The sequence below is a fragment of the Triturus cristatus genome, chromosome 4_1 (genome assembly GCF_964204655.1).
Source record: "Triturus cristatus chromosome 4_1, aTriCri1.1, whole genome shotgun sequence".
Taxonomy (NCBI): domain Eukaryota; kingdom Metazoa; phylum Chordata; class Amphibia; order Caudata; family Salamandridae; genus Triturus; species Triturus cristatus.
In genome coordinates this window covers 373944182-373962219 of record NC_140585.1, presented here as the reverse complement: position 1 = coordinate 373962219, position 18038 = coordinate 373944182, and the positions used below count along the sequence as shown (strand labels likewise).

The following is an 18038-nucleotide window of genomic DNA, read 5'->3' as shown; positions in this document are numbered from 1 at the left end:
GCCGGCATACGGGGAGCCGTACTCGACCGGTTCCGCTCCTTCCTCACCAGCAGAACCCAAAGAGTCAGACTGCCACCCTTTCTCTCTAAACCCACGGCAATCAACTGCGGAGTCCCCCAAGGATCATCGCTCAGCCTGACGCTCTTCAACATCTACATGGCCCCCCTCGCCGCCATCGTCAGACTGCACGGACTCAGCATAGTATCCTATGCCGACGACACCCAGTTCATCCTCTCCCTCACCATGGACCCCATCAACACCAGGCTCAACTTCCAGGAAGGAATAAAGCACGTCGCATCCTGGATGAGCACCAGCTGCCTGAAGCTCAACTCGGAGAAGACAGAGGTCCTCGTGCTCGGACCCTCCCCCTCTTCGTGGGACAACACCTAGTAGCCCACTGCCCTCGAACGCCCTCCCACCCCCACGAACCATGCCCAAAATCTCGGAATCGTGCTCCACTCCTCCCTCTCCATGACCCGCCAGGTAAACGCCGTCACCTCCAGCTGCTTCAACACCCTCCGCATCCTCTGAAAGACCTTCAAATGGATCCCCCCAAATCAAGGAAGACTTTCACCCACGCACTCATAATCCGCAGACTGGACTACGGAAATGCCCTCTACGCCGGGATCATCAAGTCTCTGGTCCATAAACTCCAGACCATACGGAACACTGCAGACAGACTCATCCTCAGCATCCCTCGACACGAACACATTACCCAACACCTGCGGAACCTCAACTGGCTCCCCGTTGAGAAGAGTCACTTTCAAGATACTCACCCACGCCTACAAATGCCTCCACAACACCGGCCCCCAATATCTCAACAAGAAAATCTCCTTCCTCGCGCCCAAGAGAAACCTTCGATCCGCCGGCCTCACCCTCGCCGAAACCCTGTGCATACGCAGAGCCATAACATGTGGAAGAGCCTTCTACTACATCGCAGCCAAGACCTGGAACGAACTCCCGATCTACATCAGACATGGCCCCTCCCTGAACATCTTCAGGAAGACACTCAAGACCGTAAAATAGGCGTAAAATAGGCGCCTGTGTCCTCGGTCCGCCACGGCTTGTGCCGATTGAGCGGAGGGACGAGATGACGTTAGTTTTCTCTTCCGGTCTGCCGACCGGAATAGCAGTTAGCACATCAGCTTTTTCCATCAGCTTAGACCTACAGAAGGCGGGGCTGGGCAGCGGACGCGCGCGGTGGATACTCTGCTAGCGCAAACCGCATGACTTCTCTACCTGACTGTTAAAGGTTATGTGAAACTTTTCTAATACTGTGCTTGTGTTCAATCAGGCTTCGAGAAACACCTGAAATAGTATTTTCTGTTCTGTGTTGTTATCATCCTCAATTTTAACTGCGCCGTAATTTACTTTTTAAATTTGCATTGCACTCACCGTAAAATAGTCGCCTGTGTCCTCGGTCCGCCACGGCTTGTGCCGATTGAGCGGAGGGACGAGAAGGCGTTCGTTTTCTCTTCAGGTCTGCCGACCGGAATTGCAGTTAGCACACCAGTTTTTTCCATCAGCTTAGACCTACAAAAGGCGGGACTGGGCAGCGGACGCGAGCAGCGGCGCACCAAAGCCCGTCTGCGCCTGTCCGCACTCGAACGCTGCCAGCTGCCACGTCTCCTGCTTGATTTATTTTAAATATAGTTCCCCTGTTTCCTTTTTGGAACTAGTAAGTCTCCAAAATAACTTTGCTCAAATACTCAAGTCAGGAGTTAAAAGATCTGGACCTCTTATCTCGTAAATACCCAGCCATACCAGAAGCTATAACAATTAGTGGGGTACAAATGATCTTATGTTCTAATACATCCGCTCCCCCTAGTGAAACTCCTATATTATGTAACCCCAACTCTACAAAAAATCCAAACCACTAAAACCACTTTATTTTAACGCTCGTTCCATTCCCAAACATGCTGTTGAAATATGGAGTCTCATTGACTCTGAATTACCTGGCATCTGTTTTATCACGGAAATGTGGTTGCATGAGCATGCCTCTCCAGATGTTGTCACTGCTCTTCCTCCTCAATACAACATAATAAGAGTGGACAGGGAATTGAATAGAGGAGGTGGCCTGCTTATAGCTACTACTCCGGATGTGAACATTACCGCTTTAGAAACTATAAGTACGAATAAAATGGAATTGTGTGTTTTTAAAATGGAAGGTCTGTTAGGAGAGGAGCCTTAGTATATAGACCTCCCGGCCCCAAAAGTGATTTTTCACATAAGCTATTAGAAATAATTGCTCCACATGTACTAGCCTCTGATTATTTTCTCTTGTTAGGAGATTTTAATTATCATGCAGAACTATTACACGATCCAGAAACAGAGCAGCTAATTTCCAGTGTAGGCACCCTGGAACTAGTCCAATTGGTAACTGGGCCCACACACATTGCGGGCCACACGCTTGACTTACTGCTAACAAATTCTGATAAGGTTAAGGTCGAGTCTCCACTACCACTATTACGGTCTGACCATAGCGTATTAAAAAAAAATATTTTCAACCATACTATCAACTCGGTCTCCAGGAACGAATCAGTTTGGCGAAGATCTTGGCGTAAAGTCACTTTACCTCTGTTTACTACCCACTTCAGCTCGACTCAACCCAGTCCAAATGATAACATTGATCAAAGAGCGGTTTCTTTAGAAAAAACAATAGCTAATGCACTGGACAAAATTGCCCCTCTCACTAGAGTTAAAGTCAAAACTCGAGCCGCTCCTTGGTTCACTAATCAATTAAAGTTAGCAAAGCTCTCTTGTAGGACTGCGGAGCGGAAATGGAGAAAAACTAAAGACCCTATTGACAGTGTATCATATAAAGAAGTTCACTATAAGTATATGGAAAATATTAGACAAACAAAAAACTCTTTCTCCTAAACCGTATTGAGAAGGCAGCAATATTCAAATAAAGAGCTCTATCAAATCTTAAAAGAATTTTCTACTCCATCTGTTCAGCCGTAATCCTCCATCTCTCAGGACTGGATAGATTCCCTTTCTAAATTTTTCGATGATAAGATCATAGCAATTCATAATTCCTTTCCCCCACAAAACATTATCAATGTTTCTGCGAATCTTTCCATAACTGCCCTGGATCCCCCTCACATCATGGAAGAATTTACTCAGTGTAGCTCTGAAGAAGTGACTAAAGCAATCATAAAAGTAAAACCAGGTTCTCATAGCGATCCTCTGCCATCAAAAATCCTTCCAATTTTAGCTCCAGCTCTGCTAGACAGTCTCACCGACTTATTTAATAAGTCACTGTCAAAATCGGAAGTTCCTAAAATTTGGAAAACTGCCAGAGTCAGGCCCATATTAAAAAAATCTTCCGCAGACCCTAAACTTCTTTCTAATTATCGCCCAATATCGCTGCTCCCCCATTTTGGTCAGATGCTTGAGTCACTGGTCAACAAACAGCTCGTTGACCACCTGGAGTGCCATGGACTGCTAGACCCCTCACAATCGGGTTTTAGGGCAGCCCATAGTACTGAAATAGCCCTACTGGAAGTAACGGACAACATCAGACGGGCATTGGACAGACGGCAGTCATCCATCCTCGTCCTGCTAGATCTATCAGCAGCGTTCGACACCATCTCCCACAGCATTCTTGAACGTCGGCTTCGGGAGATTGGTGTCAGGGGAAAGGCTTTACAGTGGCTTAAAAGCTATCTTACCGATCGTACTACGATACTACAGTTAGGTGAAACCATCTCGTGTAGTAGATCAGTCAGGATGGGAGTACCTCAGGGATCCATTTTAGGCCCGACACTCTTTAACCTTTACGTGACCCCTCTGGCCAAAGTGATTAGATCCTATGGCTTTGATGTCGTGTCGTATGCTGACGTTTTAAGAACTGTATGTCTCACATTGATAATTGGATGTACACCAACCATCTGCAGCTAAATGGAGGAAAAACTGAGATAGTGCTTTACGGCAGGGCTCATGAGCACTGGTCACATGACTGGTGGCCCCCAAACCTTGGCTCCTGTCCTACTCCAACACCAATGGTGCGTAATCTTGGTTTTCAAATGGACAATAAATTGTCTATGAAAGACCATATAAATAAGACAGTTAGCTCCTGTTTTGGTATTATGCGTAATTTGCGTAAAGTTTTCAAATGGATTCCGATGGAGGCGAGAAAACCCCTAGTCCAGGGACTTATTGTTAACCGTATGGACTATGGGAATGCCTTGCTTGCTGCCACAAATAAAAACCTTCTCTCAAGGTTGCAGGTTTTGCAGAACACCGCAGCGAGGTTGGTACTCAATCTTTCACCAAGATCTCCATCGGTACCCAATCTGAAACTCCTACACTGGCTGCCCGTAAGGAAGCAAATAAGTTTTAAGATTCTTTGCCTAACGCATAAGAATATGTATGTAAAAGGTCCGGGCTTCTGGGCCAAAAAGTTAAACTAGTATCTACCTGGCAGAACTTTGAGATCCAGTAACACAGCACTTCTCGCATCTCCTAGAATTCGTACTACCACTAATGGAGGTAGATCTTTTTCCTTCCTTGCCCCCATGTTCTGGAACAAATTGCCCCTTCATCTATGCACCACAATCGATCATAACTGTTTTCGTAGGAAGTTGAAGACCTGGCTGTTTAATATCTAACCGCACCAAATCTATTTCATCTCAGAGTTATCCACTAGCGCCATGAGACTTTTTGTAGTGATATGTGCGCTTAATAAGTATCCTATGATTTGATTTGATTTGATTTGAAGACCTGGCTTATCGACTGAACGGATCATGCCCCCATGCCTTGGGACCCTCACGGGTGAGTAGCACGCTTACAGTCCCCTGATTGATTGATTGATTGAAAATATAGTCTTGCGAATTATAGATTATGCGTAACTTCCAATATAATCTAAATGCCAATTGTTTGGAAATACCTTTTGCCTGTGTAAAGAAGAACTCAAACAAGTTATTTCATTCATCAGTTTCTCACTAAGTAGTTTTTGACAGCATAACATAAACCAATTCAGTACAAAAGGGGTTGCAGCCACTAGTCATCGGCACTGACATGCACTAGTCATCGGCACTGACATGCACAAGTCATCGGCACTGACATGCACTAGTCATATTCTGTGAAGAATCTAACTATATAATTTATGAACCTTAAAAAGTTGAAATATGGCATCTCATTGCTTGAAGCAGAGACCACAGCAATTAACACCGTAATAGACTAGAATTTGAGTTTTTCTTAAAGGCTAGTGAAGGAAAGTCACAAGAGTATATGTAAAGCAGGAGACAGGTGCTAAAACTGGTAATGCCTTGGGTGGGGACATAACCCAGGACAGTGCTTAATTTGTAAAAATAATAATAATAATAATAATAATAATAAGTGCCAGGGCTCACGTTAAGCTGAAACTGCAGCTTACACCACACATTGCTCTTGCAACGTTGCCAATGATAATAACAACCCATTCACTAACCATCACACTGCTACAAGTGTGACAATTTGGACTATTCCAGGTCCCCAAAGCTATAAGCATGCCTTGTGCGGCAGGTAATACTAATTTTTAATTTACATTGAATTAATAATGAACTGTTATTGTGGTCCTCTCTAAATTATCCAGACAGCGCTACTTTGTGGCAGACTGTCACACGTGCTGGGGTTGACAATTAAGTGGTGGGGCCGAGCACCAGAAACCACTGGCTTAAATTAAGTACGGAGCCAGGAGGGAAACTTCCATAGGCTACAAACAAGTTATGAATGTAAGTTGATAATTAATCGTCTTCACCATCACAGACAAATGGGACTTAGTAATTATTTGCCAGCACCATCACAAATGGGACTCGTTGGGAACTACTTGCCTGATTTGAACCATCACAGACAAATTGAATGCATCGATAATTATTTGGATGAACCATCACAGACAGACGGGACTGGTTGATAATTACTCGCCTGAACCATCACGGTCAGGGCCAACTGAGAAATCACTCTTGCTGTGCCCTGTAGGAAGGTCCTGGCCGAAAGGGATGGACTGGATTGTATGTCTTAGTACAAATTTAGCAGACATTCTACTGCCTAAGATACTGAAGAGTCACAGGGTGCATCAGAAAGGCAATATTCTACTTTCATTCTAGAGTGCTGGGCATGGCCACGTTCCCCTCTGCTTTGGGCAGAGTTGCTATTCCAGGGCAGCCATTACTGTATTTATCAATTTCTGTAGGACAGGCTGGAACCCACGGAAGAAAAGCACAACAGAGAACAGCGATACATAAATGGTATGAGTACATTTTTAGACCTGTTGTTCTGAGAGAAAGAATTATGAACTTAATGTGAAAAACAAAATGGACAGAGCTCGAAAATGGCAGGTGACGTCTCTACCCGAGTGAAAGTGAAGGTGTCAAGTGTATGCACCGACCTGCAGCACTGCCCTGGCCACCAAGGCTGATCTTCACAAATATCGCTCTGTGATCTTGCCAAAGAGCACAGCTCCCAGATCCTTCCAAGAAACGTGGAGAAAGTGCAATCAGATTTTCCTCATTCACAACTTTTCGCTAAATTGGTGCCAGGTGTCTTCAATAGATAAAAATCTTTCCACAGATGAACCCAGCAATATATTGGCTTTCGCCACCCCTATACTTATACATTATTAAAGCAAGCTGAGGCGGTATTGCACTGATGCGCCCGCCTTCTGTTCCCGCTCCTGAGGTTTCGCCTTCATTCCTTCCATGTGCTCTGCACTGCATACCGTCCCTTCCCACTCTTTTGCGTCCTTTTTTTTCTTTCCCTCGCCCCCCTCCCCTTTGCTCTCAGTTTTACTCCTATCCCGCCCTTGTTTTTCGCCTCCTTAATCCCACCTCCCTCAAGCCTATCATACTTCAGTTGAAACAGTTTTCTCTTCTTCTTAACTCCAGGTGCGACCTCCTGACAAGGATGGTGGCGACAGAACCAGAGTTTCAGTCCTGAAGGAATTGCAGCCCAGATGCAAAGATGTTTGGAACCTCGTGCAAAATGACATAGCGTTATCTTCGTACCTGCCCACTAGCAACGACAACAGTTTAAGGCCATTTCCTCCAACATAGTGCCTCCTTCACTTGCTGTAATGAATGAATCCCAGCCTGCCGAATTGAGCGAACTTGTGCCCATCGTTAAGCCCTGCCTCTACGTGCCTCTGCTTCAGTTCCTTCCAAATTTGCAGGCCCTTAAAAATAGGCTAAACCACCTGCATTCAGCAGTTAATTAAAAAAATTAATTTACCAACTTTCAAAGAATGCAGCTTTTGTGGTAGATTTTGACCAGAATGATCTAGTGATGCTTGGGGTGCATTGATATATTCAGAGATGGTACCATAGTCATCAATTATTACGGAAGTCTTTTTTGGACACACAGTTACGGAAGACATTGATTTCACAGCAATGCATACTTTCTCTTTAACTAACTTAACGTCTTAGCAAATAATTAGTGGTTTGTTTGGTAGGGGTTAGTACACTGGCTTGGATAGAATTCAAATGTCCAGTCGATTATTATCATTTAACTTAGACAATCAGGTATTATGTATGCAAGGTGGGCGTTCCCATGCAAAAAGCCATGTAGAACTGACGCATTGAAATTTACAACATTTCACTGCATCACTCGACGCCTTCACTGCGTCAAAATCCTGACCTCTGCTCAGACCAGGCTTAAGGAATGACGCAGTGCTTTTTGAATGGGACTCACCTATCTGTTGTGGCGCATTGCTGGAGTTGCATCACTTTCATGAGCAACTCCAGCAATGCGTCACTTTTGGGTCAACAGATGCGTCAGAATTTCTGACGCATCTGTTAATCCTTGCGCCATGGAGCACTGTATTGTAAATACAGTGCATCCATTGTGGCGCAAGGAAACTGACGCATCTATGCAGATGCGTCAGTTCCTTGTAAATCTGCCCCTCAGTTTATACAGATCGACCAGTCCAAATGTAATGCAAATGTCTGCACCATTTTTGTGATAATGTGCAATCTATGAAATCTGGCAGCAAATGTTCAAATAGGATTTATGGAAACCATAATTGATGAAAAGCCAAAACAGTGTAGTCTGTGAAAACAGCACTGAAAGCAAACTAACCAACTGAAGAAAGGAACAGTGTGAAATGCAGGTCTAGGTTAGACTGGGTGGGTGGTGCAGATTTTGAGGCGCGATCTGTCAGATTGGATACGACACTCAGTCCCTGTTTGCTGTCCCAATCTGCATTTCGCACCACTGCTCAAATCAGGCTTTGACACCCCCTGGACTCTGGATCAAACCGTGCCCCTCTTAAACGGCTCAAGAACACTCAGGAGCTTATTTACAACCCCTTGCGCCGCCGGTACGTCACTTTTTCCCATATTAAAAGTGATGCACCAGCGGCGCAAGGGGCTTGCAAATAAGCTTTGCAGTGTTAAAAACAAAATACGTAAGTACTGTGTACTTTGGGGTTTTAAAGTGAAGTCCAGAGAATCGTTGAGTCTCCACACCTGCCGGGCGAACCAAGCATGAAACACAGACGGAGAAAATGCACACAATCCCAAAGGTTCCCAAGCCGCGCATGTCGGCCTGTGTGCACAGTTAGTTACCTTGTAAGCACTTTCACTAAGCACGCTGGCCATTCTCGGATGCAAAGTAGGAGTCGAGAACAGGGCTAGCTGAACAATGGGCTTAAAGTGGGAGGAGCCAGCCAGACCTGGAAGTCTTTTCAAATGTTTCTGGGTTCACGCTAGGGAATAGTCGCTAATTGTGTCTTCTTGTGGACACCAGTGGCGGCAATTTAACCTGTGTTAAGTAAAGTATGCAAGTGTGGGGTGCTTAACAACCACTGACCAATGCCTTAATTTTATTGTTTCTATTCTATCTTTTTCAAGTGTAGCTGGTGTATTAGTGAGAATAACTGCTAAGGCCCTTCCTTATGATATCCTGGATTGGAAGTGGCAGAGATATAGACTCGCTTTCACAGGACTACCTCCAGTGTCTTGCTACCACACACCTAATGAATATAATTGGAGTAAGCGTGCACCCCTCCACAGCATGGCATTTGTCAACATACACACGCAAACTTGAGATATACCGTTTATGAATTCAGTTGTGTGCAGGTGTGCATGTCTGCACTCATTTTGGCATGTGAAAGGCTACTTCTCATAATAGCTGTTGATATGTTGTACACAGGTACATTGATAAGGGTTAGTCGCTACAAAAGCGCATAGCCCCAGCATTATATGATTTAGAGATAAACCCTTACCTACTCGAAGCTCTTGTCCAAAGACGGTCCTCTCTCCGAGCGCCGAGCAGTTCCACCTGCCATACCGGAACTGATACTGGCATTCATTGATTCCCATCTGTGCCCCTTCTCCAATCACAATGATGGCATCAGGGCGGCTCTGGCAGATCGCTCGTTGCCGAGGAGCCAAGCCTGGAATCTTGTTGCAGATTATGTTCGCTCCTAAAGCTACCACTGATGACAAAGCTCTAAAGAAAATGAAAAGGAAGAATCAAGTCAAGAAATTGCTCAAGTGTCACTTCACTAACAGCTGATCGTCAAAGTAGGACTATTTATATGACATATTTCGGGACAACACAACAAGAAGCCTCTTGATACCAAAAATAGGTGTAGGCAAAAGACACGCCTTACTCAACTCTATGATACACAACATAGTATGTTTCAAAGTCCAGGATTCTTTTGCCTAATACACCATGGTAAATGTTGATACTGTGGTCTCTGGGAGTGTTTAATGACACAAAGAATGAATAACTAGTTATTCTGATAATACAGTGAAGCACCTTAAGGACACAATAGTTGGAGAGGTGTGGTGCAGCGGCCAATGCAACTGATTTAGGAGCACAGGGTTCACGGTTTGATCCCCGGCTCCAGTAGCAGCTCAGCACCATGTAACTCTGGGCAATAGCTCACTTAATTTCCACAACGGCCCCCAGCGCCTTGAGACCTGTCAGGGTGAGTAATTCGCGCTTTACAAATATGTTTTTATTTTAATATATATGAAAATTAAGGTGGTAAATAGCAATCACACCACAATGTAGTTTGCATAATGTAAGCAAACCTGACTGTATGAAGTACCAATGTAATGGAAGGAAGATTCATCTAAATATATAAAGAATGATGGTATCTTCTGAATTGATGAATTCTGTAAGGATAAAGTCCTTCTTCAACCTACTATGTGAGGATTCCTACAGTGGCTGACATCATACATTCAAGAATATCCTGGTAACAGACAGAATTGTTATTTATTTTGCAGATTGACAATCACTGTGAACTCAGTTGTTGTGGCCGATTGATAGCAAACAACAGGTAAAACAAACTTATCTACCTCGTTTAGTTTTCAACTGATGTTTCATCAAGACGAAACTGATTTCATGGTGTCTGATTACCACATAAAGTAATGCATCTTTGTACTTCAATGGAATTGTCTCCTGCCGAAGGAATCTCTCGTGACCACAAGAACAAGGTTCCTTCCTCCTCAATTGTCCGCTTGGGTTGATCTTTATTCTTTAGGAGATAAGCAATTCCTTTTCGCTTTAATTTTAATGAGCACATCTCTTTGGAATATCATTGGAAAAAAGATTAGTAAAACCATAGCTAATCCTCTGTCAACTGGCACTAGAGGAGAAATAACCCTCACTATCCCACCCAATGTGCTGAGTACCTTTCTTCTCCTTAATTAATTGTCTATGTGCTCGCTAGAAACTTGTTTCCTCTATGCCTCTGACTTTGTTCCTCTTATAAGCATTAGACATGAACCAAACCCCATACCTGGAGACCTGTCCACCTCCAGATTTGTGGGAAGAAAGTCATAATGTAGGTGGGAGCAGGAGGATGCATATGAGTACAAGGGGCCAATGAATGAGGGTGGTAGTGGATGGTGGAGAGGGTGGAAAGGTGAGGGGCTCATCGAATAACATAACTTTAAAGAATTCTGGAGTTAGTTTGTGGGGGTAAGTTATGGGTATGTCCTACCAAAATTAATTTGGTACATCAGGGTCTTCAGAATTCCCAGTTGGACCTCAACCATGCCTGGCTGCAATTTCCTAGCATCTCCAATCATGAGTGTTGACTTCTCTAGCTGCATTTGTCTATTTTCCAACATTCTCACATCATCTTTCAGTTTAACAAATTTAGTGCCCAGGTTTTGCTAGCTTTAGCACTTTATGCCCTATTCATTCACATACCCCAAGGTCCTTGAGTGTCTCTCAGAGCCTCTCTTCAGTAGATATAGGTGCTACCCTTAGTAAATAACATAGGGTGAGAAAAGTAAAGTCTTGTTTTACTTCCCCATCATATAAAACAAATGAAAGAGAGTCTGCTATCAAAGTTCTAAATCCTGTGATGATCCTGTCATGCGAGTGATGGGCATCACTGGTGCTACCCTTAGACCACCTCAACCATAGCTATATACGTTCTTAATTTTGGATTCTAAATAACAATTCTATTTAACTCTGAGCAATTGATTTATGAGTATTGTAAGACATTAGGCTGTTAGTTGAGGGGTGTGGGTACCCACCTCAAGTATTAATTCCAATCCATGTCAGGGTGAACCACTAGAGTAACCTGAGCTCAACCCCATGGTAGCTATCGCACAGAGCAGACAAGCTTAACATAGAGATCATGTGTAAAGTATTTATGTAGTACTAAAACAGTAATAAAGTAAAAATGCTAAGCAATAAAAATCTCAAAACAAATTAGAAAACTAGAGTAAAAGTTAATACCAAAATGACAAAAATCCAATAAGGGGAACCGGAGATGCATGTTAAAAAAAAGTTTTAAGGAGAAATAGCACCAAGAAGCACGAAGCACCAATGATAGTCAATAGTTGCAGTAGACGAGGACCTAGGCACAATTTAACACTGACCGCGATGTAGCATGCATTGGATACATTCTGACTTTTGCCCTTTGAATCCCAAACCACCATAGGAGTACAGTTCTGAAGCACCCCTCCCCAAGACCTCAGGGCAGGCACAGAGACACAAAGGGTATTCGACCACCATTAAAGAAGGGTCCAGTCCACGTGTATTTGCCACTGGTCAGCTGGGCAGTTGCAGTAAAATGTATCTAGTAGGTTGTTGTGTCCTTGTAGTTTTAGCAAGTCAGCCTTAGGACTCTTGTTCAATTCTTTGTCCTGGGTACAAGAGAGAGAACAGGTCTAGTCTTCAAGAGATCCTTCCAGGTGGCAGACATAGGGTTCAAACCTCTTCTGACCTTCCTCAAATCTAGGAGTGTTCTGAAATGAGTGCCTGGAAAAGCTACATTTATGCCTGACATGAGCTAGAGGAAGGGAATGACCCCGGAGGACACCCTAACTAAAGGTTTAAAAGGTTCCTGGGGCGAACCCTATCCAGTTAGGGCATTTTCCAGATGGCTGAAGTCTTCAGCCACACTAAACATGGGCCCTGAGAGCTGTGTGTATGTGGGAGTGACCTATGGTCCTACCACATCTGACACCGAATCTAGTTTGATGAGGTTGTTGTACCCACAACAACCTCAGAGACTGAGTCTGGTATAAAAAAGCTGAGCTTTCAGCAACCAGACAGTGGATACACAAAATTTGGCATTCTGTTTCTCTCCTTTGAAGTGCACCACAAATGTATGTAAACCTAGCAGACATGGCAAATAGGCTGTGACACTGTAATGTCAAAAGAGGCCCACTGTTTTTAGGGCCTGACTGGCTGAGATAACAACAGAAGGACCCTGTCCAGGTGCCAGCTAATATCTGTCTATGACATCGGAGGCCTCTTTGTAGTGTACACCCCATGTGTCATATCAAAAGATCCAACAGACCTGTCAAGCAGCGTGTGACATTCAAGCAGGACTTGGCATTAATGAAAAAATGATCGCCCTAACCCCCCTTGCATATTCTGTCAGGTTCAGTGGGGCCATCTCTGCCCGTTCAGGTCAATCTTTTATTTTGCTCCTGGAAGCAAATTTACATCTCAATCTCACCTATTCAATGCTAATTACTAGCTGACCGAAGTGAGAGAACAAAATACAGATTTAGCTTCCAGGGGCTATGGGCAGGGCAAGGGTAACTTTTTACTTCCATTATATTTAGAACAAATCGGACTTCACTGTTGAATTGGAGTTTTAACAACTATTAAAAATAATTATACATTTTTCCAATTACCTCTATTAATAGTGCACCCCAGTGTTTTCCTATGAAACAATCAAACATGTTACAGTGGAAATAGTTTTTAAGAGCATTGAAAGCATTTTCACTGTACGAACATGGTTAACATTAAACTTTTACTTGAATTACTTTTATTTCAAAATTTGTTTATTAAATTTTTTTTCAGAGAGTGCGACCCAAAGCATTACATAGGCAACATCAGTCACAAAAACATTCAGCCCGTGTGTACAGTTCGCTCATGAAGGGTACAGCTTATCCACCATATATGCCTGAAATCGCCCAACATCCCACAACCCCTCCAGCACCTGTCTGACGAACTGGGAAAAATCGTGTGAAGTATTTGAGGTTATAGGTACCAGTCGTACATAATTTTATAGTGTGCCTCCCTGAGGTACATGGAGCGGTTGAATTTCGCTATATCTCCGCCTAAATGTTCTCATTGCTTATTATCTAAGGGGATAGCCACGAGTGTGTCCCAAAAGTGTTTGAAACGTGGGGTCGTTCTAGGACTCAGAGCATATAAGTTGGAAATACAACCTTTGGAAGAGGACCCCGATTGCACAAGCTTCTCGATGGGGAGCAACTCCCTGGTGGCGGCCTGCCGCACCAGAGGCTGCTGCACCCAGTGTTTCAGCTGCAAGTAGTGATATTCCTCTTTATCAGTTAAAGCAAATTGCTTCTTGCATTCCTAAAAAGTGAGGAGTTCGCCTCTGTCAAACAAGTGAGAAATCATGTAGCAACCACCCTCCCTCCAGGCTTCAAAGGGACCCTCATGCAGCGCAGAGGGGAATGCGGCATTAAAATGTATAGGCGTGTGAGGAGAGGGGAAAGTCGTAAGGTGCAATCGTTTAGTAAGGATATCCCAGACCTTGAGTGTGGTGGATGTAGGCGTGCTAATGTAGGCATTGAGTGGTCTGTCCTGCTTTGGTTTCCAAAGAAGATTCCAAATGGTGCGTCTTGTTATCTGTCTGTCTATATGTAACCAGTGCTTCTCCAAAACCTGCAGTGACCATGCCGTAATTACCCGCATTTGTGCTGTCCGGTAATAGGCCTGAAAGTCCGGTAGTGCTAGACCGCCTTCTTTGCGCGGTCTTATGAGCAACTTATAAGGAAGGCGTGCCCTGTTCCCCAGCCAAATAAATTTGGTAAGTAAATTTCGCAGCTCCCTGAAGAGACCCCCCTCCACGGGAATAGGCAAACCCTGAAAAAGGTAAAGTAAACGGGGGAGAACATTCATCTTAATAGCGTTAATCCTACCAACCCAGGTGATACATGCCACACTCCATTTAGCCAAATCCGTCCTCAATTGTTGCAGAAGGGGGGGGGGGTCAGCTGTCTACAGATCCCGTATTTTAGGAGTAAGCTTAGTACCTAAGTAGGTGATGTCCTTAGTGGTGCAGCGAAAAGGTGACACCTCTTCGACCCCTCGCCATTCGTCTCTGGATATTGTCAAGTTCAGTAAGGAGGACTTGGTCAAATTAATCTTGAATCCCGCCACCTGCTTAAACGCCTTCAGCTCTTCATGGATAGCCGTAAGAGAGACAATAGGGTCTGACACTGGGAGAAGCACATTATTGGTAAATAGAGAACTTTTATGATCATCTCTGCCAAAACGGATTCCCGGAATCTCTTGGTTTTCCTCTGATCCTGTGCTCCAGGGGTTCTATGCTCAAGGCAAAAAGTAGAGGGGACAGGGAGCAGCCCTGTCTCGTCCCGCGAGCCAGATTAAAGGGGGTAGACGCAATTGCATTAACAAGGACCTGTTTGCTGGGAGAATTATAGTTAGCGCAAGTCATTCCTATAAAGGTTTCATTGAAGCCAAAGCGCTGGAGCACCCTAAATAAAAAAGACCATTCCACGCGATCAAAGGCTTTCTCCGTGTCTAGCAAGAGAAGTGCTGCTGGGAGGATTTTCTTTCGGGCCTTTTCAATGATATGGATGATGCGTCGCAAATTATCATGGGTCTGTCGTCCCTTGATAAATCCGGACTGGTCCGGATCGATAGGACCAGGAAGAACGGATTCGAGACGGGTGGCCAATATCTTGGAATAAATTTTGGCATCTAGGTTCAGGAGAGCAATCGGGCAGTAAGAAGAGCAGGCGGAGGGATCCTTACCAGGCTTAGGAAGCGCTGCCACTATCGCCTCTCCCATGGAGGGAGTAACTTGTTGCGTGGAGGCGATAATATTAAATAGAATAGTGAGGAAGGGCACGAGATCCGGAGCAAAGGTACGATAGAAGTGGGCTGAGAAGCCATCGGGCCCGGGAGCTTTCTGGAGTTTAAGGGAGTCAATCGCCTTCTGCACGGTTATGGGTTGCGCCAAGTCTTCATTAGAGCTAGCCCCAACCTGAGGGAGGTCCAGAGGATCCAAATACCCTGAGGGATCCTGATCCCCTGGAAGCACTGACGTGTAAAGAGTTTTGTAGAATTGTTCAAAAGCCTTTGCCTTCCCCTCCTCCGACCTGTGAGAAACGCCTCCCTCATCAACATTAAATTTGATGTATTCCCTTTCCTGCTTGGCCCGTAGTTGATGCGCCAATAAGGACCCCACTTTGTTCCCGTCCTCATAGCCCCTGGATTGTAAGCGTAAGATGGTTTTTTACGCTCTATTAGTGTAAATAGCCTGTAATTTCCCCTTTAGGGTTGTGACTTTCCGCAATGCCGGAACAAAGGGGTTGGCCTTATGGGGCTGCTCTGCAGCCGTTAAGTCTGTTTCCAATTGGAGGTGCTCTTCGCGTTGTTGAGAACGCAAAGTAGTGGCCAGTTCAATGCACTTGCCCCGGACTACTGATTTGAGGGCGTCCCAGGTAGTGGCATGTGAAGTAGCTTCAGGGTCATTTAGTTCAAGAAATTCCCTAATGGTCTTTCTAAGGTCGTCACGGAGAAGTCTATTCCTGCATAGGAAATTGAGGAAATACCATCGCGCTTGTTTTGGGCGCGGGTTTGGCCAAGTGATCGTCATCTCCAGGGGTGCGTGATCCGATAGGCAAATCGGATGAAACTGAGGGGCATATTATCAAGCATGGCGTTAAAATAATCGACGATTTAGCGGCAGAAAACTGCCGCTAAAGCGGCGATAATGGGCTTGATAATATGCCCTCGAGAATTCCCATAGAAGCCCATGTTGATACCAGAACATGGGCTTCTATGGGAATTCTAGAGGGCATATTATCAAGCCCATTATCGCCGCTTTTGCGGCAGTTTTCTGTTGCTAAAGCGGCGATAATTTTAACGCCGTTTCTTGATAATATGCCCCAGAGTTTGTAGCACTGAAGGGAGAAGGGATTGACTCATGAAAATGTGATCAATACGGGAATAAGTTCTGTGGGAAGGAGAATAAAATGAGTAATCATGCGTCGTGGGATTAGCATCTCTCCATACATCTATCAACTCCAGTAGCTGAAACTGCGAGTGCAGCGCCTTTCCAAATGCCCCTCCCGTTGCCCTCTGTGAGTGTGCCGTGTCCATGTTCAAATCCCAGACTAGATTGAAGTCCCCCAAGAGTAAAATGTCCCCTTGAGCAAAATTCTCCAGAGTCAGGAGGAAGGAGAGAATAAAGTCCTGCTGACCCGTGTTGGGAGCATAAAGAACTGCGAATTTACATTGGCGACCTCTAAGTGGCCCCGAAACATAAGGAACCGCCCATGTTTGTCGACTCCCGAGTGGAACAGCAGCGCCACCCCATTTTGTTTCGTGGAGTGTGAAGATCGAAATATGAGGGGATAAGCCCCAGTAGCGGTCCGTGGAGGGAGTTTCGTGGGGCGGTGAGGTGGGGCGGGGGAGGGGCAGGGTGGGGAAATGTAAACACCGGAATATGGATGAAGGGAGGTAAGTACACATTTAAATAAATAAAACGAATTCCTTTGCGTGCGCTGCATCGCAAAATGCGATGCAGCGCGCGCACCGAAATTCGTTTTATTTATTTAAATGTGTACTTACTTCCCTTCATCCATAATCCGATGTTTACATTTCCCCACCCTGCCCCTCCCCCGCCCCACCTCACCGCCCCACGGAACTCCCTCCACGGACCGCTACTGATAAGCCCTATGGCGTAGTCGGTGCTCCTCTGACTTTTTGAGGTGCGTCTCCAGAAGGGCTGCTACCTGGACATTATGATCTATCAGGTATTTCCAGAAGCGTTGGCGCTTATTAGGGGAATTCAATCCCCGGGCATTCCGGGTAAGAGTTCTAACCGCCATTGTCACCATGAAGGGAGTTGCGCCCTCTGGGTGAAGGGCTCTGCTGAAAAATCACTTGTGCTCCCCCTCCCCCACCCCATTCCACCCATAAACAATAAAAAAGGCACCATGACATCGAACTAACGTAAATAACCAGAACAGATAAGTAAAATGAGTGCGAAGAATCCCCCTCCTAGAGGGGAATCCCAGCAACACAGTACACTCTAGGAACATTACCATTTCCATTCCACCAGCCCTTAACATAGCAAATATCAAGGCATACAATCCAGAAATATCCCCGCCTAAATAGCAATCAACACTGGAGTTTAGCTCCTCATATTAGGTATGGATATTAAGAGTCTCCAGATACAACTCAAGATGTCCAGAATAATTTAAGTCTTTCACCACCAACACCTCCCAACCGGAACCCTCCAACCACAGTGTGGATATAACAGACCCCCTGACCTCTCGCCGCAGATATAGTGTCCTTATACAGTGCCTGTGCCAAGCGCTGATTTCAAGGCATTGATTAGCGCCTAGGGAACCGAGACCTACTCAAGTACGGAAAATGCAAGTCCTCGGCTCCATCCATCTCTTCACTTCTTCAGCATGCTGCCCCCTTAGTGTAGGGGACGGAAGGACAAATCTCCCTCAGTTTCACAGAGGGTCCGGTCCAAGAAGCTTCCTGGCGGTTGTACCTCTATCGGGGTTAAGTGAAGGACTTCCCGTGGATCCGTATTAAATGGCCTTAAACTGGTGACT

At 45.0% G+C, this 18038-nt stretch overlaps 1 protein-coding gene across 2 annotated transcripts in view; it reads right to left on the bottom strand.

The window, feature by feature from the left end:
• The window catches only part of WNT7B (Wnt family member 7B), a 565101-nt gene that overhangs the window by 189405 nt on the left and 357658 nt on the right, over positions 1 to 18038 (bottom strand). For both annotated transcript variants that reach the window (XM_085652419.1, XM_085652418.1), the window contains exon 2: positions 9203 to 9429. In XM_085652419.1, the coding sequence (XP_085508545.1) occupies positions 9203 to 9429 (227 nt within the window). The remainder of the gene's footprint in view (positions 1 to 9202; positions 9430 to 18038) is intronic.